At 38.5% G+C, this 27,452-nt stretch overlaps 1 protein-coding gene across 1 annotated transcript in view; it reads left to right on the top strand.

Annotated features, from left to right (window-relative positions):
* The window catches only part of ACBD6 (acyl-CoA binding domain containing 6), a 215,651-nt gene extending 189,172 nt beyond the window's left edge, over window positions 1–26,479 (top strand). Inside the window, exons 7-8 of the mRNA XM_026448151.2 lie at window positions 1,505–1,535; window positions 26,191–26,479. Of these exons, the coding sequence (XP_026303936.1) occupies window positions 1,505–1,535; window positions 26,191–26,345 (186 nt within the window). The 3' untranslated portion in view covers window positions 26,346–26,479. The remainder of the gene's footprint in view (window positions 1–1,504; window positions 1,536–26,190) is intronic.
* Window positions 26,480–27,452: the final 973 nt, after the last annotated feature.

Genomic DNA, 27,452 nt, shown 5'->3' with positions numbered 1-27,452 from the left:
AGCTTTCCCAATCAAGACCACATTCTCTGGAGCAGAACTTCACATTGTCAGGCTGCCCTGTATAAGAATCGCTCAGATACTATTCATGATAGCTGCCTTAGCTCTCTTCCCCTACCTGTCCTTAGTCTCAAGGGCAAGGCAAGTCAAAGGGGAGCAAGATAAAGGTTGTATCTAAAAAGACAAGAAAAAAAGTAGGCAAAAATGATCTCCTGTGCTTTCAGACTTTTTCATGCTGCTTTCCATCTTTTACTTTTCTTAGAGTTTATTATCTTTATGTTGCTTCCTGGACATCCCAAACTTAGCCATAGTTGCACCTTAGCCAAGTGTACCCTACCCCGACTTCCTGCCAAAATTACTTCTTATATCTCCTCTCACCCATGTAATAAGCACCTTACCTCCAAATACAATCAGAACTTCATTCCACAGTAGGAAAACAAACCACATTGCCTCAAGGTTGTCCCCCTGCCATGACTTTTTTCTTACTACCTATCTGAACCATAAAATAAGTTCTCTATGGCAGCTTCTTGCTTTTCTTTCTAGGAGATTAATAGGGAGACCCATTACCAAAAAGTTCCAGAACCAACCTCCACCCCTACATTCAGCTGTTAGGAAGTGGGGAAAGCAGATATGGGTACCCAAGAATAGTTTGGTTGGCATAATGTCACCCTTTCCAAGTTATTCAGATTAACAGTTTCACATTTATTCTTAATTACGAGGGGCATGATGGCCATGCATACTACAAAGTGCTTATGAAGTTAATTACTAAATTCTGCTTTTCACTTGTGTACTTTGATTATTTGTTGCTCATGTAATGTGATTAGCTGCTCTCAGTTTAAGAGGTGGCTTGCTAAAAACTGCGCTACAATTATAGCATATATAGAGAGAGAGTATATATAGTTTTCTTGGTTTTAAAGGCAAATAATTAACTGAAATGTTGGAATTTCCTAAGTATTCTATGGCAACTTTTGGCTTTCTTAACAACTTCTGGGACTTTGTATGCTTTGAAATCACATTACTTTATGATATTTGATCTGGTTAGGAAACCTAATGTTATTTGTGAGTCTTTGAAAAGGGATAAAAGGCTATCCACTGTAAATCACAGACTCGCTAGATAGATTTGGGGACAAGCTTAGGAAAAAAAAAAAGATTGTAATACTGGCCAAGATAAATGAGACATAGTGTCAATTATTCTGCTATGAACTAGGTAACCAAACTACCTCACTTTAAGAATTCCCCTTTGGATTATTACCTGCAGATATCTGGAGTAACTGGTTATCCTGTTACTCCATTGTAGCTGCTACAGTGCACAAGTTATCATTCTTTATTCTTCAGGATTATGAGCTTGGTCAAAAGTGACTGTGAAGCTCAGATAACTGACTTCTTTTCCTAAGTCTGATAAACCTATGGAATTTTGGCATATCAGATAAATTTGCTGCAGTTTATGTATTTTCATACTTTTGCAATTACTTAGACTTCTAAAATGTATTATTTGTTTCTTTTATAGGACAATGAAGGCCAAACAGCTCTACATTATGGTAAGAAATTTCTAAATTATTATGTAATCATATTTGAACATCTTCTCTGTTCGTTTATTTCAACTTTGTCCATTCCTATGTAGTGCTTAGATAAGTACCTGGCAGCTAGCAGAGATACAATAACTTTTTGTTTGAAAAATGTATTAGGCCGCACGCAGTGGCTCACACCTGTAGTCCCAGCACATTGGGAGGCTGAGGCAGGCGGATCACTTGAGGTCGGGAGTTCCAGACCAGCCTGGCCAACATGCTGAAACCCTGTCTCTACTAAAAATACAAAAATTAGCCAGGCCTGGTGGCGGGCGCCTGTAATCCCAGCTACTCAGGAGGCTGAGGTGGGAGAATCGCTTGAACCTGGGAGGGGGAGGTTGCAGTGAGCTGAGATCGCACCACTGCACTCCAGCCTGGGTGACAGAGTGAGACTCCATCTCAAAAACAAAACAAAACAAAAAGTATTAATAACTTAGTAAGTTGAAGATATATTAAAATTCTTGTGGTCACATTTATAATAAATTGTTTCTATACTAGCAACAGAAATGGAGACCCCTCCAGCCCCACTTTGAAAATTCATTATTTCATTCTTAGTTCTATTCATGAGTGACAAGAAAGATGTTAATCATTGTCACTATAGAATCTAGCATTTCTCCTACAAGAAATATTTTCTTGATCTAATTGAAGAAAAAGATATTTGATTTTTTAACTAATTTCTCCTACTAACTGATTAACTTAAGTAATCTGTAAAATAGAAAAAAATCTGTAAGATGGAAATAATATGGCTCTTAGAGAGCTGCTTGGTAAATTCAGTGAGATAAAAGATATTACAGTATTTTGTAAAATGTAAAATCCTAGTAAATATAATTTAAAGATTCTGCGTGGAGTTGGGCGCAGTGGTACATGTCTGTAGTTCCCGCTACTCAGGAGGCTGAGGCAGGAGGATCACTCAAATCCAGGAGTTTGAGGCCAGCCTGAGCAACACAGACCCCGTCTCCAAAAAAAAAGATTCTATTTGGGTATGAATATGGCTGAATGAAAGATAGCCATCAGTATTTAAACGAGATTACGGATCAACCTTTTGGGAGGGAATACACTTGTCAGTCTTGGCAGTCTTAGACTGCCGTTCAGTATCAAGTGGCTCAGATGACCCTGGACACTTTTGTCTGCTTTGGACTTTAAATTTGCACTTAAGTGTGCTAAAATCCCAAGCTAAAAAGTCAACTAAGGTATTTCAAGCTGATAGTGTCTCTGAGATGCTTGGCGGAAACAAAAGCAAAATCATTCTGGAGGGATGATTCTGGAGAAACCTCGCTGTGCTATCTAGGAGTCTTAACCTATTGGACTAGCTATTATACTACCTATATATGTCAACCTAATAATTGAGGTTGAAATGTCTGTCACCAACTACCAGCCTCAACTCACTTATGAGTTTATCTAGCATAACCTGTTTACCAAATCCAGGAGGAGAAAGGAAAATTGTGAGTCAATCTCACTTTTGAGCATAGATACAAAAATCCTAAATAAAATATTAGCAAATGAAATCCATCAATATATTTTTAAAAGAAAGAAAGAAAGATATGTGCTGACCAAGTTGAGTTCATCCCAGGAATTCAAGGATGACTTAACATTTAAAAAATCTATTAATGTAACCTTCCACATCAGCAAATTAGGTAAAAAACCATATGATCAAATAAAATGCAGAAAAAAGCATTTGAGGATGTTCAACACTCATTTTAAGAGCGGTAGAGAAAAGTAGTTAAGACTGCTCATAAGTCAGACTTCTGGGTTCAAATTCTAGTTCTACCCCTAACCTTGGACAAAATACTTAACTTACCCTGTACCTCAGTTTACTCATGATGAAATAGGGATAGTAACCTCAGAGATTTGTTAGAATGAGTTAATCTGTGGAAAGTGTTTAGAACAATGTCTGACACATACTCTGACGTATACTCAATAAATGTTAGTTAATTATTTTTATGATAAAAGCTCTTAAACTAGGGATAGAAGGAGACTTCTATGGCCTGATTTACTTATCAAAAACCCAGAGCAAACATTATTATTAAAGATGGGATGTGTGAAGCATTTGCTTTAAAATCCAAAACAAGAAAAAATGCATACCATAACTGTTTCTCATTAGAATTGCAGATAACACAAAATGAAGAACAAAATAAATAAAAGGTACATGAGATGGATAAAACAAAATCATCATCATTCTCAAGCAATACAGTTAGCTACATAGAAATCCAAGAAACTCTACAAATTATAAAAACTATGCAATTTAGCAAGGATGCTGAATGCATTAGTTTTTTAAGTTCAGTCTTAAACATTAGTGTAAAAAAGTAAAAAATTTTTTAAACATTTTTCCAATATTATTTACAGTAGCAACAAAATCCTAGGACTCAACCTAACAAAAGGTATGTAAAACCTTCATAGAAAAACATACAATTTTTAAAAGACATTTTTAAAAGACCTAAGCAGAAGGAGAAATAACCCATGTTAATGAATGGGAAGACTTGATTTCATAAAGATCATTTCTGCCAAGTCAAACTACAAATACAGAGAATTTTCATGAGAATTCCAGCAGATGCTTTGTGGAGTTTAACAAACTTGCCCTAAAATTTAAATGGGAGATAAAGGAGCCAGGAATAGCTAAGGCAATTTGAAGAAAAGCAAGAAAGAAAGACTCGTTCTTCCAAATATCAAGATGTTATTTTACAGCTATGATAATGAAGGCAGAGACTGACTTCCAACATGACAATGTGAGAAGCTGCACTGATAAGCTCCCTTGTCAAACTGGTAAAAATTATTTTTGGAACTATAGACATTTAATAGCTTCTGGAAATGGTACTAAGGACAAAAAGCAAATGAAGAGACATCTATTCAAGAAAATCTACAAAAATTTGGTAGGAAGAAAAACTTTGTGGTATTTGAACCAAGATCACTCCCTCCTTTCTCTCTTCCCAGCTCAGTGATGTGGAGACTCCACTCCACAATGCCAGGAACACAGAGCTCCCTCTCCTCCCAGCTCCTAGTCAGAGGACTTTCTTCCTGGGAGAAGCAAGACAAACATTTTCCACCCTGCCTCCAGCTACGTTTTGCTAAGGCTGTCCTGGCCTAATATGGTCCCAACTACTTGGGAGGCTGAGGCAGGAAAATCATTTGAATACAGGAGTTGGAGGCTGCAGTGAGTCATGATTATGCCACTGCACTCCAACCTGCTTGACAGAATAAGACCCTATCTCAAAAAAAAAAAAAAAATAAGAGTAAAAAAGAAATAACTATGAATCGTGTGAGATTGTATTTTGCTTACAAGCTAGCAAGTTAGCCTGACTGTTTCATGGTTGCTGGCAAAAGACACAAAACTTTTGAATCAGAGACAAAAGACTTTATTATCCATGGCACAGCAAGCAGCATAAGCTTCATGTTTTTGTCATTTCCTCTTGCCTCCAAAGTCCCACCAAAGCGACGCAGAGAGGTCCATGTAGATTCTGCATTCACCGTGTCATGGCTTAGGAATCGTGATCTTGGGGAACTCTAATCTTTTATAATGGGCTGCAAGCAAACCTTTGCTCAGGAGGAGGTATTATGTTTATTATTCTGGATGGTAAACAAACCTGCCCTCTCTTCTGGAAACACTATCTCTGTTGTCAAATCTGTTCATTACACAAACATCCTTGAAATTTAGTCTAGAACAAAAGCTGTCTTACGTCTTCTGCACATCTTATGTACCTTTGTACCTTATGTACCTTTGTACATAAGACGTGCAGAAATGCGAGAGACCCGTCAGAATTGTCTCCCAACAATAATTAATTGGGGAATGCAGATTAAAACATTTAGATACAACTTCATACTGATCAGACTGGCAACATGTAAATGTCTACAAATATTAATATTAGGCTATAAAACAACAGGAATTCTCATACATAGCTGATAAAAGTGTCAACTGTTACAGCCATTTTGAGATCAGTTTAGTAAGATTTAGTAAAGTTGAAGGTACACATACCCTACAACCCAGTAATTCTAGTTCTAGACATACACCAGAGAAAAACTCCTGAACATGTGTATAATGAAACATGATTTAGAACATTTATTGCAGCATATTTGTAGTAGTCAACAACTGGTTTTATTAGCCTCTATCCCTCTACATGCCATGCTTGCAATATTTGTTAATTGAAATTGCACATATATACATATATGCATATATAAATACATATTTTATGGTATCAAATGCCTTTGAAAGAACCATTAAAATGAGCATATAAAATAGTAAAATAATAACCTATTTAATCTGTAAGCTCCTGTCTATAAATAGCCCTGTAGTAGGGTTTGTTTGTTTGTGAGTCAGTGTCTCACTCTTATCGCCCAGGCTAGAGTGTAATGGCGCAATCATGGCTCACTGCAGCCTTGAACTCCTGGGCTTGAGCTATCCTCCCACCTCAGCCTCCCAAGCAGCTGGGACTACAGGCATGCACCACCACACCTGGCTAAGTTATTTTGTTTTTGTTGAGACAAGATCTAGCCCAGACTGGTCTCAAACTCTTGGCCTCCACCAATTTTCCTATGTCAGCCTCCCAAAGCATATGTAGTAGTTACTGTTTTTTATAAATGAGGCAACCTAAAATCAAAGACATTAACAAGCTTGCCTAAGGAAACTGGAAATTGAAACCTGTATGTCTGTATTTACTAGGAAAAGACAAAAATTAATGCTTTCCCATACCTCCTTCCACAGCATTCACATCACTTACTCCTCAAACATATTTATTTAGTATTTCTGTCATAGGACTCCTCTTGTATTATCAAGAGCTGGCTGTTCTAAACCCTAATTTTCCACCCAGAGGAAATTTTTCTCAGCCATCCCCACAGCTGTGATTGCAATCTGGGATAACCAGGCTTAAGTCAAATAACCGGAGAGTCAAAAAAGAGGGAAAATAAACTCTTCACACAGGTTGTGAGGTCTTTAGCACAAAATTCAAGGCTACTCATTTTTCCTGATGCCTTGCTTCGAGAGGCCAGCCTTCTTTTACTCCAAAATATTTGCCCTACAGTCTAGAGTTCACTGCTCTGTTTATAAAAACAACCACTGCCAATGCACCCACATGCCCTGCTGAATCAGCTCTTATTTCCATCCCTTTATTCCTTCTTTCGTTCCCTCATTCAGATGTTTTTCAGTGCCTTCTCTGTGGTATGTGCTGTGTTTTCCTTTTATTTCTCCCTTTCAGAAACTGTAGCAACAGCTAAACCAGGTTGAATGTGCCCTTGAGAATTTAGATGAGTCACTCTGTCATCCCTAGTTAACCATTAGGAGTGAATGCCTTTATGGATATAGGAATGTGTCCATTTAAGTTTGATGTATTTAAAATGCATTTATAGACAGCAACAGGGTAGGGATTTTTCAAAAGGCATTTCTGACTGGGTTCAAATAAGCTCCATTTTCTTTATGTACTGGTACAGAAAAATCTCATAACATATATTGTTGAACAAAAAGATTAAGGTTTAGCACAGTGTATATAGTGTGCTGCCATGAATATATCTATACATACTTGCTAGTAAATATATATCTCTGGGAAGATACATAAAAAGCTAATAATGTTAATTGCCTTGGGGAAGAGGAGCTGTGGGGCTAGAATACAAGAATAAGATGAAAACCTTTTTCTGTAAACCCTTTTATAACTTCTATATTGGACCTATATGCATATATCATCTGTTCAAAAATTAAATTATTTTAAATTTAAGTATCATAGGTTCTATTTGTACTATGAATATGATACATCTTCTTAATTATATTTCATTCATTCAACAAATATTTGAATGCCTACTATTTGGTGGATAAAATACATCAAACATTCTTTTTAAGATAAGAGATGTCCCCAGATTCCTTTACTTCCCACCCAATAAAGAACCCAGTATCTATAGCAGTAAATGGGTGAGCAAACACTATATCTGGGAGAACTCTGGGCTTGGAATTCAATGCCAGTGCAACCTGGAAATAAGGCCTCTTGAACTAGAAGTAATCAGGACTCAAAACTGAGATCCTGCACATGAGCCAGGACCTTCAAAAGGCTATATATATCCTTGGTTTAAAAGAGGAGGCAAAGAGGTAGAGATTAGAACAAGTTGGCCTATTGGTAAAAAAGAAGACAGAGAAGCTTCTCTGCTTCAGACTAGCATTTGGGTGAAAACAAAAGCCCTATAAGTTTGGGGTTCACATTTATATTCTGATTATTTCAGGAATCCTCAAGTCAAGAAATTAACATAAGTGAACCAGGCTGGCGAATGCTAAACTTCTCTTGAGAAACACATCTTCAACCTATACAGTACAAAGTTCCTCCAGAATGAAGCCCCACTGATAATAAGTTCACAATCCAAAATTACAAAATACACTTGAGTGAATGTCAGCAGACACAGTAAACTATAGTAATAGACTTTGAGAAACTTCAGTGAAAGTTGGATAAAAATGATCAGAATAAGTCTGTATAAAATGAAGGAATCAAAAACACAAGAACAAGACATTCCAAAAAAGAACAGGCAGATTTGAAAGAGAACCAAATAGAACTATGTAAGTAAAAAAAAAAACAAACAAACAAACAAATTTTACAATGGATAGGTTAAAGTGAAGAATTGACACAAGTTAAAAAAAAAAAATTGGTGAAAAGATTTGTTTAAAGAAATTGCCAAAAAGGCAGCATAGAAAGGCAAAGAAATTATAAATGTAAAGAGACATTAAGAGTGGAACAAGAAAGTTCAGCATTTATTTATCTTAATTTGTTTTTTGAGACAGAGTCTAGCTCTGTCACCCAGGCTAGAGTGCAGTGGTGTGATCTCGACTCACTGCCCCCTCCGCCTCCCGGGTTCAAGTGATTCTCCTGCCTCACCCTCCAGAGTAGCTGGGACTACCGGCATGCGCCACCACACCCAGCTAGTTTTTGTGTTTTTAGTAGAGACAGGGTTTCACCATGTTGAACAGGCTGGTCTCAAACTCCTGGCCTCAAATGATCAGCCTGCCTTGACCTCCCAAAGTGCTGACATTACAGGCATGAGCCACTGTACCTAGCCTAATTTTTTTATTTTTAATTTTTGTGGGTGCATAGTAGATACATATTTATGGAGTACATGAGATACTTTGATACAGGGATCCAATGTGTAATAATCACATCATGATAAATGGAGTATCTATTCCCTCAAGCATTTATCCTTTGTGTTACAAAAAATCTTTTAGTTATTTTGAAGTATACAATTAAATTATTATTGACTATAGTCACCCTGTTGTGCTGTCAAATACTGGGTCTTTTTCTTTGTAAAAATTTTTTTTGTACCCATTAACCATCCCCATTTCCACCCCCATGTCCCTACAACCCTTCCCAGCCTCTCGTAACCATCCCTCCACTCTCTATCTACGTAGCTTCCATTTTTATTTTTAGCCCCCACAAATAAGTGAGAATATGTGAAGTTTGCCCTTCTCTGCCTGGCTTATTTCACTTAACATAATGACCTTCAGTTCATCCATGTTGTTGCAGATGACAGAATCTCACTCTTTTTTATGGCTGAATAGTCCTCCATTGTGCATATATACCACATTTTCTTTATCTGTTCATCTGTTGATGGACACTTAGGTTGCTTCCGAATCTTGGCTATCGTGAATAGTGCTGCAACAAACGTGGCAGTGCAGATATCTCTTTGATATGCTGATTTCCTTTCTTTTGGGTACATACCCAGGATTGGGATTGCTGGATCATATAGTAGCTCTATTTTCAGTTTTTTGAGGAAGCTCCAAACTGTTCTCCATAGTGATTGTACTAATGTACATTCCCACCAATAGTGTACAAGGGCTTCCTTTTCTCCACATCCTCACCAGCATTTGTTATTGCTTGTCTTTTGGATAACAGCCAAGTTCAGTATTTTTAATAGGAGTTCCAGAAGGAGAGATTGGGAAAAATTAATATTTGACGATATATTTACTAATAATTCCTATAATTGATTTAAACATTGGGATCTTCAGATTCAGGAATTATGAGCTCTGGTTAGTAATAATCTGTGATATTCATTTGGTGGAATACTGTACAGCAATGAGAATGAGCTACATCTACACGCAATAACAGAAATGAATCTTACGCATGCTATTGAGCTGAGATGCCAGACACAAAACAGTACATACAGTATGGTTTCCATTTATATAAAGGTCACAAATGGGAAAAACTTATCTCTAGCATTAGTAAAGGGGATAGTGATTACCTTGGATGAAGTAAGCAGGTAACAGGCAACTAGAAGGGGTTAACAGGGCAGGGGTGCTTCCGAGAGTCTAATAATGATCGGATTGTTGATATGTGCTAGTTACATGGATAAATTTCCTTAAAAAAATTTATATACAGTTGATCCTTGAACAACATAGGTGTGAACTGTGTGGATCCACTTATATGCAGGTTTTTTTTTTTTATAAATATATTGGAAAATATTTCAGAGATTTGTGACAACTTGAAAAAAACTCAATTTTGCATCCTAGAAATATCAGAAAAATTAAGGAAAAGTTACTTACGTAATGAATGCATAAAATATATGTAGATACTAGTCTATTTCATCATTTACTATCATAAAATATACACAAATATATTATGAAAAGTTAAAATTTATCAAAACTTACACACATAAACACAGACCATTCATGGCACCATTCAAAGTTGAGACAAATGTAAACGAATCTAAAGATGCAATATTAAATCATAACTGCATAAAATTAACTGTAGTACATACTGTTCTACTGTAATAATTTTGTATATACCTCCTGTTGCTATTACAGTGAGCTCAAGTGTTGCCAGTCTGTGCTTAAAGTGCCAGGTGATGCTGGTCATCTCTACGTGAGCAGTTTGTCTCTCCAGTAAATTGTGTATCACAGTAAAAAAGTGATCTTGCGGTTCTTGTGTATTTTTGTGTATTAGTACACAACCATAAACCTTGAATAACACAAGGGGGCCTATACAAAATGCCACTAGTGATGTTGAAAGTGTTCCCGAGAAGGGAAGTATGACATTACAAGAAAAAGTTAAGTTGCTTGATATGTACCATAACTTGAGTTCTGCCATCGCAGTTGCCACCATTTCAGACAGATGATTCATCTTGGAAACAGGCAACATAAACATACAGCATCAATAAATACAGTACAGGTACTATACATGTATTTTATGATTTTCCTAATAACATTTTCTTTTCTATGGCTTATTATATTGTTAAGAAGACATATAACATACAAAATATGTGTTAATTGACAGTTTCTGTTACTGGTAAGGCTTCTAGTTCAGCTATAGAATATTAGTAGTTACGTTTTTGGAGAGTCAGCAGTTATATGTGGCTTTTCTAATTCATGTGGAGTTGGCACGCCTAACCCCCATGTTGTTCAAGGCTCAACTGTATATGATTTTGGTACTCTTCTGTGTACATTTTATACTCTTTAAAAAGTATACAGACACCAAGAAAGTCTAAACCTAGGCTTAGACTTTACTGTACTAGATGTACAGTAGCGATGTTATTGTTTCTGTGTAAAGTCTCATTTAGCCTTTTCTACAAATGTTTGAGCTAGGTACTGCCTTCCCCCATTTTTAGATGAAAAACTACAGTTCAGAGATGTTACCTTGACATGGTAATCCAAACTGTAGTTAGCAGAGCCAAGACACTTGTACAGGTCTTCTGATTCTACATCCAGACCTCTTTTCACAGTTCCATAAATAATTACAGTCCTGCTGTCTTCTTAAGGAAGACATTATTTTGTGGAAGATAATCTTTTATACAAATGAAATTAAAGAAAATCTTTTCTTATTGGTTACCTTGGTCAGTGATTCAAGGCTAATTTTCAAGACTGTATTTGGGAGTAAATGTATATCAATATTTCTGTCTAACTGTGTACTTTTATCTTTTTATTTCTGTTCACTAAGAGTTTATAGATTAATAAAAATCATCCCTGATTCGGAAATCTTGCCTAAAATTCATCTAGAACCTCTGTTTTCCTCTCAGGTTATTTTAATCATCATGGAAAGAACAAAACAAATGCCATATATGTTAAAATCAAGATAATCAAATACTAAATATCCGTAAAAGTTCTGGCATTACAAATATATAAAATTAAAATATTCTGACAATTCAGGAATGTTTAATAAAAATTACTATTTTAAGTTTAATTCGTAATCACTTATAGGAGTGGGTTATTTTTAATGTATAATTTTTCACTAGGTCACTGGATTCTTGCCAGTTTTTAAGGTAGTCAAAACAGTCTTGCATGTAATAATAATAATAATAATAACCATTTATTAAGCACCTATTATATGCCAGAGAATCTGCTGGGCATATTTGTTATTCATTTAATCACTTAATATTATTTAATGCTTTTTATTTAGTGGGCAGTGAGTTACTATTTGTTGATTTTATTTTACTTCAGGACTCTTAACCTACTCTTGGAACTTTCATAAAGCTATGAGTATTGTTAAATCCAGAGAGTGCAGACAGTGTTGGGGATGTCTTTGGGGACTTAGCTATTATTTTTTATGAATTATGGTTGGGCTTGACAGCTGTCCTTGTGTTGACAGCTCTTCTGATTATAGCAGTTGTCAAACTCCATCCTTAAGCAGGTTGTAAATCCTGGCTTCTTCCGATTAAAACTGGGTCAGATCCAATCGCAGGTTAACTAGAGGCCAGTATTCTACTACTGTACGTCCTTACTAGTTCATTCTAAATGGGCTTTGTGTGGCAGCATACTGAAACCCTTATATGCCTGTATTTTACTTGGGTTTTTTTGAATCTTCAGATATTGGTCCTCCTGCTATTTTGTGATTAAACATGGTCCTTGCTGAAGAGTATATTGGTATAAGTGTGGTCTTCCTTATAAATGGCCTGTTAGCCTTCCCCTCCTCTTCCTCCACTGGGAATACTAATATCATTGCATCTGTGTCTCCCAGGGGAAATCAAGGCTTTTCCTTGCACGTGCAGTCATGTGATTTCAGAGTGGGCAGGCTTTGTATCCTCATGAGCCCTTGGTCTTCCACGCAAAGCACCATCTGTTCTGTTACCTCCACACTGTTACAGGGCAGTGGGAGGAGGCATTAGAGTGAAAATAAATAAAATAAAAAAAGAAAGAAATTCATCATCAAAACCCTGAGGATTAATGGAGTCAGAAGGCTCACTGCTCTGAATGGAAATTCATCTTCACCTGTGCCAGTGTCAGGGCTGCCTCTATGGCACTTGACAAATAGAGGTTCCCAGGGTACCATAAATTCAGCAACTGTTCTAATCCCTATAGACTTGCTCAAGCTTTTCCAAGATGGGCTTATGACTGTTTTTATATTTCCCAGCACATTGTGGGCACCAGTATATCCCCTCATTAATTTGGTAAAATGTTAGCACCCTTTCCTCCTCAATTCTCTCTCACGTTCTTTGCCTTTGTCTGTTTTGAAAGGGTGGGCAGAGTACACGTTTCTGAAAGGCGACTCTACATTGTGACTTGTGTTTCACTGAAGATGCCAAAGGCAGAGAAATCAATTAACTAATGAATTTTGAGCAAATAGTAAGTGCCCAGCATTATGCTAGATGGAGAAGATAATACAAAAAGAAGCATATACTCAAGTAGTTCAGCATTCCATTGCGGGTACAAAGCATATTTTTTCAACAGCTATTTTTTGGGCAACTATATGTGCAAGTAGGCTCTGTGCTAACATAAACATAATGGATGCCTCTCAACAGGGAGTCTCCCAAGAGATACTGCAAGTAGCCTACTCATATCAGGATAAGATGTACTTGTGTGGTTTAAAGGACCCCTGTCCTTTAAGTTACTCAGTCTCATTCTTCTTTATCTATAAGTTGTTTATGCTGTCATGTAAGTCTGTCTTTGCATAACTCCCAGGCATTTGTTAATAGAACTCCTTTCATATGAATGCCATATTTCTGGCTCTGAATTACTGTTTTGCAACCTTAAATTCCAAATTTATATCTCACATCATAGTTAGACCTGAGCTAAAATTTCATTCACATCTGTCAAGTTAGGGAATTATTATTAGCCTCGGGTAGCATTTTCATAGCTGGTTGACTAGAGTTCCCTAGATGTGGAACTTAATTTCTTAAACTCCATACCTGGGTTGGTGCCCATAGATTATATCATATCTCACCACTGGAATGGTCACATCATCATACAGCATAAATGTAATTAATGTCCCTTTGTCTGAGATGGCCATCTTTTGTGTCTTCAGCCATAGCACACATCTACTTAGCCCTGATCTTCTTGTGTAACTGTTGGGTTAGAATTGAGCCAAGCGTGGTCTGTCAGATCATGATGGTTATTATTGTGTATTATAGATTTATACAATGGGAAGTTTATTCCTGTGATACTGCTAAAGGTCCTATTTTAAAACCTACGTGTTTCTTACAAGAAGTTGAGACTAATAACTGCAGTGTAAAGGTTAAATCATTATTGTTCAAAATATAAATGTCTTGTAGCTAGTTCTATGCAGGATAAATAGCCTTTTTTCACAGCTATTTGATACAAGGCAGTGTGTCTTCAACTTTGTTGTATTTTATAGGAGATTGTCTTTCATTTTAATCCAATTTGGTATACAGTGATTCATGATAAAACCCTTCAGAAATTTAAAATTAAAATGTTCGCTAAAATTATCTTTGGACCAGGCACAGTGGCTCATCCCTGTTATCCCAGCACTTTGGGAGGCCAAGGCAAGTGGGTCACCTGAAGTCAGGAGTTTGAGACCAGCCTGGCCAACATGGTGAAACCCCATCTCTACTAAAAGAATTCAAAAACAATTAGCTGGGCTTGGTGGTGGACGCCTATAATCCCAGCTACTCAGGAGGCTGAGGCAGGAGAATCACTCGAACCCGGGAGGCAGAGGTTGTAGTGAGCCAAGATCGTGCCATTGCACTCCAGCCTGGGCGACAAGAGACTCCATCTCAAAAAATGATAATAATAAAATTATTTTGGGAGGCAATTTTAAATTCTCAAAAAGATACTATAATCCTAAACACTCTCTTGAATCCTCGGCCTTGGTAAAGATGATACCATCTCTTCCTCCCTGTCTGTGTCATCCCTCAAGATGCAGAATAGCTCTTGAGTCTCAGGAGCTACCCAAAACTATGATCTCAGCCAATCAGCAGTGACCCTGGGGTTGGAATAGGCAATTCTTGCCTCCCTCTGCATTTTCTCCTATTCTCCATTCATCAAATATTAATATCTATACCTTGGTAGCCTTCTAAGAAACCCCACAACACTGAAGGCAGAGATAGGGTTCATAAATGGTCTGATTTTAGCTCAGAAAAAAATCTACCCTCTACTTTGGTTCAGTTAGAAGCACCTCTGAGCTTATGTGGTTATGGATTACAGTTTGGTGCCTAAGCTTATCAGGATAAGTAGTGTGAAGGATCACAAAATCTATCCCAAGTACCTGTCACAACCGGGTTTTGGCTGTCGGCTCTGTGCACACTTCACAGCACATAACCATGAAACTCTGAGCTGGAAGCACCCACCCAAAGAGAAAAGATGGTCAAGGGAACCAGAGAAACTACTTTATCTTTACCTAAGTACCCTTTGAGAGCAAAAGAAGAAATATCACGGCTAAATTATTTAAAACAAACCTCTGGGGAGTTCTGCTTCCACTGTTAAGATGTAGTAAACTGCAGGAGAACTTCATTCTCACCCTAACAAAAGAAAAAGATAGATAGTCTACAAAATCATAACTTTTTGTGAACACATCAGACAGCAGAGGTTTCATGGCAGCCAAATAAACTGAGTTGAAAGAGTGACAAGCCCCTGTAAGACACGCAAACTGTTTCACCTTTGGCAGAACACCTGAGGAAGAGGCAGCCACCATAAAAATAGGTAGGAAGAAAACAGCTATGATTAGCAAATTGTTAAAGTGAGCTAGTATGACAATTTAGAGTAACTGGGAGCCTGAGATCCAAAAGGAGTCCTCAGTTGCATTCTTTTTCGTTAACTGGGTGCTCATGAGAGAAATTTCTTTACAAGAGAGAAAACCTCTTCAGTGGCACACAGGCATGAAACATTTCCACTTCCCTGTATCCTTTTTTAATTAATTAAATTTTTGACACATAAACCTTGTATATGTTTCAAAACATGATGTTGTAAAATATGTATACATTATGGAATGGCTGAATCGAGGTGATTAATAGATGCATTGCCTGACATACTTACCGTTTTTTGTGGTGAGAACACTTAAAATTACTCTCAACAATTTTCAAGAATACAGTAAATTATTATCAACTATAGCCACCATGTTGTACAATGCTAAACCCTTATGTCATTCAAAGCCAAATCCTTAAGCCATAGAGGAGGAGCTGAAAGCCTTTCTGGCCTCCCCTCCTGCTGCTTCTGGGCTCAAGTAGATATCTACTGCTTTTGAAGTTAGAGTAAAAGCAAAATCTGCCTTCAGGGAGGGACAGGAAAGCCCTGAACTTAGGACTCTGCAGTGATATAAAGCAGAGATTCCCCTAACACTGAAGGCAGGGCAGGAAAGTCTCTCCCACCCAAGACACCCACCACTACCAACACCACATACACACACACCACAGAGTTTGGCTGACATTTGGGGGAGGGGTGTGTAGAAACAATGAGAAATCACCGTCCCTGAGGTCCTGTCTAAGACTGAGACCAGCCCAAAAGGACAAAGAACTCCATCGTACTCCTGCCATGAGCCGAGCCCTGAGTAATAAGCAAAAGTAGTCCATGGATGGAGGAGGGACAAGAATGTAGAGAGAGAGAGACTTCCTCTGTGGTACAGACATGCAGAGTGCTGAAAGCTAAGGGTGGAGCAACAACATTGCGGGGGGAGGGGGGAAACCCTAGCACCCTAGCCCCACACTAAGCATAAGGTAGCAGCATCCTATCACTGGAAGAGTTTGAAGGCAGTGATGTACTGAACTTATCTGTCACAACAGTAAACCCAAACCCAGTTCAGCTGCTGACATTCATCTCTGTACACCTTCATCAGAGCTCTTGGTGAATAGGTGCATTATCAATGAGCAGTAATATTTTGAAAGGAATCTGTTTTCCTGAGTAGTAGGTCTCAACAGTGGGCTTAAAATATTTAGTAAACCATGTCATAAGCAGATATGCCATCATCCAGGCCTTGTTGTTGCATTTATAGAGTATAGGCAGAGTAGATTTAGCATAATTCTTAAGGGCCCTAGGATTTTTGGAATGGTTTATGAGCATTGTCTTCAACCTAAAGTAACCAGTTGCATTAGTCCCTAACAAGAGAGTTCACCTGTTCTTTTATTTATTTATTTATTTATTTATTTATTTATTTATTTATTTATTTATTGTGATGGAGTCTCGCTCTGTTGCCCAGGCTGGAGTGCAGTGGCGCAATCTCGGCTCACTGCAACCTCCCGGGTTCAAGCTGTTCTCCTGCCTCAGCCTCCCAAGTACCTGGGACTACAGGTTCTTGCCACCATGCCCAGCTAATTTTTTGCATTTTTAGTAAAGATGGAGTTTCATGGTGTTAGCCAGGATAGTCTCAATCTCCTGACCTTGTGATCCGCCTGCCTCAGCTTCCCAAAGTGCTGGGATTACAGGCTTGAGCCACTGCACCTGGCCGAGAGTTCACCTGTTCTTTGAAAACAGGCATTGTTTTCTCCTTTCTAGTTATGAAAATCCTAGATGGCGGCCCGGCGCGGTGGCTCAAGCCTGTAATCCCAGCACTTTGGGAGGCCGAGACGGGCGGATCACAAGGTCAGGAGATCGAGACCATCCTGGCTAACATGGTGAAACCCCATCTCTACTAAAAAATACAAAAAAAAACTAGCCGGGCGAGGTGGCAGGCGCCTGTAGTCCCAGCTACTCGGGAGACTGAGGCAGAAGAATGGCGTGAACCCGGGAGGCAGAGCTTGCAGTGAGCTGAGATCCGGCCACTGCACTCCAGCCTGGGCGACAAAGCCGAGACTCCGTCTCAAAAAAAAAAAAAAAAGAAAAGAAAATCCTAGATGGCATCTTTTTCCAATATGAGGCTGGTTCATCTACATTGAAAATCTGTTGGCTGGACACAGTGAGTGGCTCATGCCTGTAATCCCAGCACTTTGGGAGGCCCAGGTGGGTGGATCACTTGAGGTCAGGATTTTGAGACCAGCCTGGCCAACATGGTGAAACCCCTTCTCTACCAAAAATACAAAAATTAGCCAGTCATGGTGGCATGTGGCCTGTAATCCCAGCTACTCGGGAGGCTGAGGTACAAGAATCGCTGAGCCCAGGAGGCAGAGGTTGCAATGAGCCAAGATCGCGCCACTGCACTCCAGCCTGGGCAACAGAGTGAAACTCTGTCTAATAAAAAAGAAAAGAAAAAAAGAAAATCTGTTGTGTGGTATAGCCATCCTTGTCAATTATCTTTATCTTAGATCTTCTGGATAACTTGCTGCCACTTCTGCATCAGCACTTACTGCTTTACCTTGCACTTTTATTTTATGGGGACAACTTTCCTTCAGCCTCATGAGTCAGCCTCTGCCAACTCCTAACTTTTCTTCTGCAGTTTCTTCATCTCTTTCAGTCTTCATAGAATTAAAGAGCTGGAGACTTGCTGTGGATTAGACCTTGGCTTCAGGGGATGTTGTGGCTGGTTTGGTCTTCTGCCCAGACCACTCAGACTTTTTCTAAATCAGCAATAAGGCTGTTTTGCTTTCCTATCATTTGTGTGTTCGCTGGAATAGTGCTTTCATTTTCTTCAAGAACTTTCACTTGGCATTCACAAGTTGGCTGACTGGCACAAAAGCCTAGCCCATGTTGGTTTTTGACATGCCTACATCACTAAGCTTAATCATTTCTAGCTTTTGATTGAAAATGAGAGATATGTGACTCTTCCTTTTACTTGAACACTTCATTGTTCATTGTAGGGTTATTAATTGGCCTAATTTCAATAATATTGTGTCTCAGGGAATAGGGAGACCCAAGGAGAGGGATAGATGGGGGATTGGCTACTCCATGGTACAGTCAGAACACATACAACATTGGTCGATGAAGTTCATATTATATGAGGTGCAGTTCATGGCACCCCAGAACAATTACAATAGTAACATCAAAGATCATTTATCATAGATCCTCACAACAGAAATAATAATGAAAAGTTTGAAATATTGTGAGAATCCCCACAGTGTGACACAGAGACACAAAATGAACATATGCTGTTGGGAAAATGGCACCGATAGACTTGCTTAATATAATGTTGCCACAAATCTTTAATTTGAAAAAAAAAAAAAAGGCAGTATCTGTGATGCACAGTAAAGTGAAGCACAATAAAATAAATTATGCCTATAGAAAATATTTTGAACTGAATGAAAATGAAAACACTCCTATCAAAATTTGTGAGATACACAGGAGGCTGAGGCAGGAGAATCACTTAAACCAGGGAGGCGGAGGTTGCAGCGAGCCAAGATTGCACCACTGCACTCCAGCCTGGGCAACAGAGCAAGACTCCACCTCAAAAAAAAAAAAAAATGTGGGATGCAGCTAAACCAGTGCTTTAAAGGAAATTAAATACTATTATTAGAAAAGAAGAATTTATATCAGTGATCCAAGCTTCTACCTCAAATAAAGAAGGGCAAATTAAGCCCAAAGTAAGTGTGAAATGATAAGAAAGATCAGAGCAGAAATCATTGAAATAGAGAACCAGAAAACAGAAAATCAGTGAAATTAAAAACTGGTTGTTTATAATAGTTCTCTAGCCAGACTAAGGAAGAAAAAAAAGAGAAGAAACAGACTGGTTGCTGTGGCTCACACCTGTAATCCCAGCACTTTGGGAGACCGGTGCAGAAGGATCACTTGAGACTAGGAGTTCAAGACCAGCCTGGGCAACATAGCAAGACCCCATCTCTATAAGAAAACTTCTTAAACATGCCAGGCATAGTTGTTTGAGCCTGTAAGTCCCAGCTACTCAGGAGGCTGAGGCAGGAGGATCACTCATGCCCAGGAGTTCCGGGATGCAGTGAGTTATGATGGTGCCATCTCACTCCAGCCTAAGGAACAAAGTGAGATGTGACACCAGAAAAAAGAAAAAAAAACCAAATTACCAATTTCAGGAATGAAAGGATATCAGTACATATCCTAAAGATATTATAAAGCAAATAAGGAAACATTACACACAATTTTGTACCAGTGAAATAGATAACCTAGATGAAATGGACAAATTATTATTATTACTATTATTATTACTGTTTTTGAGACAGGGTGTCACTCAGTCACCTAGGCTGCAGTGCAGTGGTGCGATCTCAGCCTGCTCACACTGCAGGCCCCACCTCCCAGGTTCAAGCAATTCTCCTGCCTCAGCCTCCCAAGTAGCTGGGATTACAGGAATGTGTCACCACGCCCAGCTAATTTTTGTATGTTTCGTACAGACAGGGTTTCGCCATGTTGCCCAGGCTGGTCTCAAACTCCTGGCTTCAGGCAGTCTGCCTGCCTTGGCCTGCCAAAGTGCTACTGCTAAGATTACAGGCATGAGCTACCCGCACCTGACCAGGACAAATTTTTTTAAAAACACAAACTACCAAAGTTTTCTGAAAAAGAAATAGAAAGCCAGGCATGGTGGCTCACACCTGTGATCCAAGCACTTTGGGAGGCTGGGGCAGTCAGATCACCTGAGATCAGGAGTTTGAGGTCAGCCTGGCCAATATGGTGAAACCCTGTCTCTACTACATATACAAAAATTAGTCGGGTGTGGCGATACACACCTGTAATTCCAGCTACTCAGGAGCCTGAAGCAGGAGAATCACTTCAACCCGGGTGGTGGAGATTGCAATGAGCCAAGATCGTGCCACTGCACGCCAGCCTGGGCTACAGAGCCAGACTCCATCTCAAAAAAAAAAAAAAAGAAAGAAAGAAAGAAATAGAAGTGCACGCCTTTAGTCCCAGCTACTTGGGAGGCTTGAGGAAGAGGATCACTTGGAGCCAGGAGTTCAAGGCTGTACTGCACTATGATCATGCTTATGAATAGCCACTGCATTCTAGCCAGGGCAACATAACCTGACCCCATCTTAAAAAAACAAAAATAAAAAATAGAAAATCTCGATAGCCCTATATTTATTAAAGAGATTGAATTTGTAGCTAAAAAGTTTCCCACAACAAGATTTCCAGGCCTTGATTACTTCCCTGGTGAATTCTACTGAGTGTTTAAGGATGAAATTGGCTGGGCACAGTGGCTCACGCCTATAATCCCAGCACTCTGAGAGGCTGAGGCAGGCAGATCACCTGAGGTCAGGAGTTTGAGAATAGCCTGGCCAACGTGGCAAAACCCTGCCTCTACTAAAAATACAAAAACTAGCTGGGCGTGGTGGCGGGCGCCTGTAATCTCAGCTACTTGGGAGGCTGAGGCAGGAGAATTGCTTGAACCTGAGAGGTAGAGTTTGCAGTGAGCCGAGATCATGCCATTTGCACCACTGCACTCCAGCCTGGGCAACAGAGTGAGACTCTGTCTCAAAAAAAAAAAAATTCTACACACAAATGTTTCGAGAAAATAGAAGAAGAGGGAGCACTGCCCAACTCATTCTGTGAAGCCAGAATTACCTTGATAACCAAATCCAGACAAAGACCTTAGAGGAAAAGAAAACTACAGGCCAGGAAAAGAGAACCCAGGCTGGTCTCAAACTCCTGGCTTCAGGCAGTCTGCCTGCTTTGGCCTGCCAAAGTGCTACTGCTAAGATTACAGGCATGAGCCACCGCACCTGACCAGGACAAATTTTTTTTAAAAAAGGCCAGTATTCCTTATGAACATTGATGCAAAAATGTTTAATAAGATGTTAGCAAATTGAACCTAGTAAATACAAAAAGATTAATAAATTTTGTGCAAGTGTGTTTATCCTAGGAATGCAAGGTTGGTTTGGCAATTGAGAACCATAGTATTTCACCATATCAACAGATCAAAAAAACAAAACGTGATTAGATCAATTTATGTAGAAAAGGCTAACAAAATTCAACTTCCCTTCATGATTAAAACAACAACAAAGGCCAGGCGTGGTGGCTCAAGCCTGTAATCCCAGCACTTTGGGAGGCCGAGACAGGCGGATCACAAGGTCAGGAGATCGAGACCATCCTGGCTAACACGTTGAAACCCCGTCTCTACTAAAAAAAATACAAAAAACTAGCCGGGCAACGTGGCGGGTGCCTGTAGTCCCAGCTACTCGGGAGGCTGAGGAAGGAGAACGGCGTAAGCCCGGGAGGCGGAGCTTGCAGTGAGCTGAGATCCGTCCACTGCACTCCAGTCTGGGCGACAGAGCCAGACTCCATTTCAAAAAACAAACAAACAAAAAACTCACAGCAAAGTAGAAATAGGAAATAGTAGGGAATTTCTTTAGCCTGAGAAAATCGACAGTTAATATCATCCTTGATGATGAAAGGCTTAATGCTTTCCCTCTAAGACTGTGGACGACAAAGATATCCACTCTCTCCAGTTTGATCCAACATTGTATTGAAAGTTCTAGCAATGCATTAAGGCAAGTAAAAGAAATGAAAGCCATGTAGATTTAAAAAGAAGAAATAAAACTTCCTTTTTTCGTAGGTGATGTGTCCATCTGTGTATAAGACCCCAAGAATCTATTAAAAAAAAAAAACAACACTAGAATAAGTGAGTTCACCAAGTTCACAGGACGTAAAATCAACATATATAAATGAAGAGTTTTCCTGTATTCTAGTAATGAACAATTGAAAATTAAAATTCAAAAACTGAGGCTAGTATACACATCTTAATTGTTTTTCTTTATGCTTACAGTAAATTGAATTTTTAAAAGATATTATTTGCAGTAGCCTCAAAAACATGAAATTCTTAGGGATACACCAAACAAAATAAGTGTAAGATTTGTATGTGTAGAATTCCTAAATATTATTGAAATTAAGGAAAATTTAAATGGAAAGAGATACCAATGTTTGTGGATCAGAAGACTCAGTATTGTTAAGCTATCCATTCTTTCCAAATTGATCCATAGATTCAGCAGGGTCCCAATCAGAATCCCAGCAGGATCTTTGTAAAAACTTCTAAGTTGATTCTAAAATGTATATGGAAAAGCAAAGGACCTAGAGTAATCAAAACAACTTTGAAAACGAATAAAGTTGGAGGCCCCACACTGGTTTCAGGACTTAACTATAAAGTACAGAAATCAAGGCAATGTTGTATTGGTATAAGAACAGGTATATAGATCAAAGGAACATGATAGATAACCTAGAAATAGATCCAATCATAAATGGTCAGCTGATTTTTGACAAAAATGCCAACATAAAATTCAGTGGAGAGAAGAATAGCCTTTTCAATATATAGAGTTGTAACAATTGGACATTCAAATGCAAAACAGAACAAAAAGGTGAGCCCGAAGCCTACTCAAAAATTAACTGGGAAAGTAAGATCTTAGATGTATACATAAGAGGAATAATGGTAAAGAACTAGAAGAATATTTTTGTGATCTTGGTGTAGGCAGTGTTTTCAAATGGAACACAAAAAGCGCTAACCATAAAAGAAAAATAAATTGCACTTTATCAAAATTAAAGACTTCTGCTCTTCAAGATACTCTTAAGAAAAATGACAAGTCACATGCTGGGAGAAAATATTTATAAAACATATATTTGAGAAAAAAATCTTTGTATCCACAACATATAAAGACCTCTTACAAGAAAATGACAACCTTATTAATAAATGAACAAAAGATTTGAACAGATAAATCACCAAAGACAGTTGGCAAATAAGCACATGAGAAGTGTTCATCGTTAGACATTAGGGAAGTACAAATTAGAAATCACAATGAAAAGCCACCATAGACCTAACTAGAATGGCTAAAAAATATTTTTAATAATAGTAAATTGCTGGTAAGGCTGCAAAGCAACTGGAATTTATACTTATTGGTGTGAATGAAAACTTTAGAAAAGTTTGGTAGTTTCTTGGAAAGTTAAACATTCACTTGCCGTATGACTCGGCAATTCTCCTGTTTACCCACAAGATTACCCAAGTGTTCATAAGATGCCTGTTCATAATGCCAAAAATTGGAAGCAGCCCAGATGACTGCATACATCCATACAGTAGAATACCACTCAGCAATGAAAAGGAAAGAACTGATACTTGAAGCAGTGTGAATGGATCGCAAAAGCAACATGCTAAGTGAAAGAGACCAGATACAAAAGACTATATGCTATATGATTTCTGTTTCTGCAAAGACAAAACTATAGGGACAGAAATCAGATCAGTGCTTGCCAGATTATGCCACTCCACTCCTCATAAATGCCTGTGGATCACTTGATAAAACCCAAACTTCTTAGTGTAACCAATTCAAGGCCCTAGATAATTTGACTTCAATCCAACCTCTGTACTTTCAACTCTTTGTACTGCTTCCCTGAGCAAGCAGAGACAGTTCACAGTTCTCACAGCATACCTTGTCATGCCTCTGCTAGTGGTATTTTTGCATTCTGCAGTGCCTTTCCTTCTCAGGAATTTTGCTCGATCCTTCAAAGCTCATCTTACATCTTACTACCAATTTGTAGTGTTTTTGATGCTTCAGTCTCCTCCTTCCTCCCTGCCTTTGCAGTGTATGTATTTCTGCCACAGTACTTATTCATTCTTTTGTGTTAGAATTGGTTATTTACATATTTACGATCCATTCTCAAGAGCAGAAATCTTACCTGTATTCCTGACAGGACTGGTACAGTATGTGCTCATTAAAAGGGCTACAGGGCCAGGTGCAGTGGCGTATGCCTGTAATCCCAGCATTTTGGGAAGCCAAGGCGGGAGAATTGCCTGAGCCCAGTAGTTTGAGACCAGCCTAGGCAACAAAGTGAGACTCCCAAAGTGAGAACCAAGCATGGTAGCACATACCTATAGCTATAACTGCTCAGGAAGCTGAGGTGGGAGGATTTGCTTGAGCCCAGAAGGTGAAGGCTGCAGGGAGCCATGATCTCGCCACTGCACTCCAGGTTGGGAGACAGAGCCAGACCCTGTCTCAAAAGAAAGTCCGTGAAATTCAGCTCCATACCCTTTCCTTCTCTTAAAACAAACAAACAACAACAACAAAAAACCCCATACACTGTGTTGTGTGATAATCATGCTACACAAGAGTATATAAAATGTATATGAAGAATTTAAACATAGCTTTTAAAAATTTACCCACTACTTAGCTTAAGAAATACAACATCACAAATATCTTTGAGCCTTCTGTGCATGCCTCTCAAATCATATGGCCTTCCCTAGTGGTAATCTTTGAGAGATTACAACTATCCAAAATTTTATATTAATCATTTCCTTTGTAGTTTCAGCACATATTTGTATGTCTGAATAATATTCTTTAGTTTTACCTTTTTTCAAAATTTTGTTTAAATGAAATCATATCATATGTATTATTCTCACTTGTTTTTTTCCCTTCAACATTATGTTTTGTATATAAACCCATGTTGTGTGAAGCTATAGTTCATTAGTTTCCAGTGTTCTATAGGATTTCATTGTACACGTGATTGATACTTTATTTACATGTTACCATTAATGAGCATTTGGGCTATTTACATTTGGAATCTATTGTGAACAGTGCTGCTGTGTACATGCTTGCAGATATCTCCTGGAGACATGTGCAAAAGTATATAACTAGAAGTAGATTTGCTGGGTTGGAGGGTATATGTGTGTTTAGGTTTAACCTATAATGCTCTAGTGTTGTCTAAAGTAGCAACACCAGTGTACACTCTGACATCTAAAGGGGTTTCTTGCTCCATTCCGTATCAGTGCTTGGCATTGTCAAAGTTAATTTTCACCAATCTAGTGGGTATGAAATGGTATCTCCTGGTTTTAATTTTCATTTCCCTGATAATGTAGAATGCTCATCTTTTTATATGTTTATTGCCATTTATGTTTCATCTGGTACCTCTTTTTGCCTTTAGTGAGCCCAGTTGTGTCAACACCATCTAATCATTGGGTCTTGATTTCCCCACTGATCTGCCAGCTTTGTCATGAATTAAGTTTTCATATGTGTGCAGAAGAATAGATCATCCTCTGTTCTAAGCTTCTGGTCTGTTTGTCCATTTTGGGGCAATACCATACCATATTTATAAGTCTTGATATCTCTACGCCCTTTTTTCCCCTTCCTATACCTTGAACTTGAACTTATCAGTGACACCCATTGGTGCCCTTTTTTTTTTTTTAGTTCCTGTAAAGGAATGGTCTGATTACTGGGCCAGCTTTTTTTTTTTTTTTTTTTAATTTACAAATTGTAAAGTTCAGTTACTTACCCACTTATCCCCTCTTCAAAAACAAAACAAAACATTTTATTTGACATTTACAGTATTTTTAGCCTTTTGACATATCCTGTACATGTATCATTATTCTGAAATAAAGATCAAAGTAAAATAGATACTTAAATACTATTTTTTATTCTTTTCCTTAATCCCATTCTTAAAGACTAGAGCCCAAAAGTCTCACAATTTAGAATACATATTTGTTTGTGTGTGTGTTTCTAGGCAACCAAAAAGGTAAATTTGATTTTCCTAAGGCTTGAAAATCTAGCATAATACCACAGTTCTCATTACCAGGCCTGATCATCCTTCAGCCACTGTAACATTGCTCATGGTTCAGTATTCCTTATTGCTCAGCACTTTTCTTTACTGCTGGAGTAGAGGAGTTTCTCTGTCTCGTGGTAAACTGGTTTTCATATTTGTCGATTTTCCTTTCAGCCTCTGCCTGTGAGTTTCTGGATATTGTAGAGCTGCTGCTCCAGTCTGGTGCTGACCCCACTCTCCGAGACCAGGATGGCTGCCTGCCGGAGGAGGTGACAGGCTGCAAAACAGTTTCTTTGGTGCTGCAGCGGCACACAACTGGCAAGGCTTAATCAAAAGACTGGAAAACCACAGTCTGTAATAGCATAAGGCTTCCATTATGAAAGAAAACTACAAAAATAATACTTCTTTTTCTGCCCATCTTTGGTATGTATTGGCTAATAAAATCAGTTCTGTGGAACTGGGATTTTGAAGCCTCAGCAATTCATTCTTCTTGCATACATTCTAGGCAGTACAGTTTTGGTGATGAACATGTGTACTGTGCATAATATAATCCAATTCTGCTGAGCATGCTCTGAAATTTATCACTGCTTTAGAGGGTGGGCAGAATAGGAGACAGATCATATTTCACAATATTAAACATGGCTGCTTTTCTAAAAAACATACAGAAGCAAATGTAACCATTAGGGAAAGTTTCGTGAGATCCCAACATGGTAGAGATCAAATGATCTTTTGTAGCATTTTGTACACCTGGTCTGAATAGGCAGCTAAAATGTCTATTCTTTTGGCAGACAGAATTGGGAAGATAGGAAAGAAGAGGGGTGTTAAGAAAAAGAAAGCAAAGGAGAACGCAGAGTTTTGTCACATAAGGGGTGTAGAAGTCAGAACAACCAGATTTACTGAAAATCTCAAAACCCTGGGGCATTTTAGAATAATACTTTGTTTTCACTCTAGGATTGAAACAGTTTCTAGAGGATTCATCAGGGTTAGTTCAGATTCCTTGAACTCACATTCACTGAACAGGAAAGGAATTTCTTTAGTGCTCTTTTAATTGGCTATAATGACCATGTCATATGTAGCAGCAGTCTCTGTAAAAAAAAAAAAAAAAAAAAGCTTAGATCCGAACTGTTAGGTCTATATGGGTCTATCTAATTTGTTATTGGGAAGTTACTTCTGGATACCAGAAGAGCTTTTGTTTTTCATTAAAAACGTAGACAAGTATGCTATCATTTTAATTTAAAGGATAGACCAGTATACCACTTTTTTTTTTTTTTTTTTTTTTTTTTTTTTTTGAGACAGGGTCTCGCTCTGTCACCCATGCTGAAGTGCAGTGGTGTGATCATGGTTCACTACAGCCTCAACCTCGCGGGCTCAAGGGATCCTCCCACCTCAGCCTCCTGTGTAGCTGAGATAGCTGGGACTACAGGTGCGTGCCACCA

Source organism: Piliocolobus tephrosceles, chromosome 1 (genome assembly GCF_002776525.5).
Source record: "Piliocolobus tephrosceles isolate RC106 chromosome 1, ASM277652v3, whole genome shotgun sequence".
Taxonomy (NCBI): domain Eukaryota; kingdom Metazoa; phylum Chordata; class Mammalia; order Primates; family Cercopithecidae; genus Piliocolobus; species Piliocolobus tephrosceles.
The sequence above is the reverse complement of the archived record's forward strand: the minus strand, read 5'-3'. Positions and strand labels throughout refer to the sequence as shown.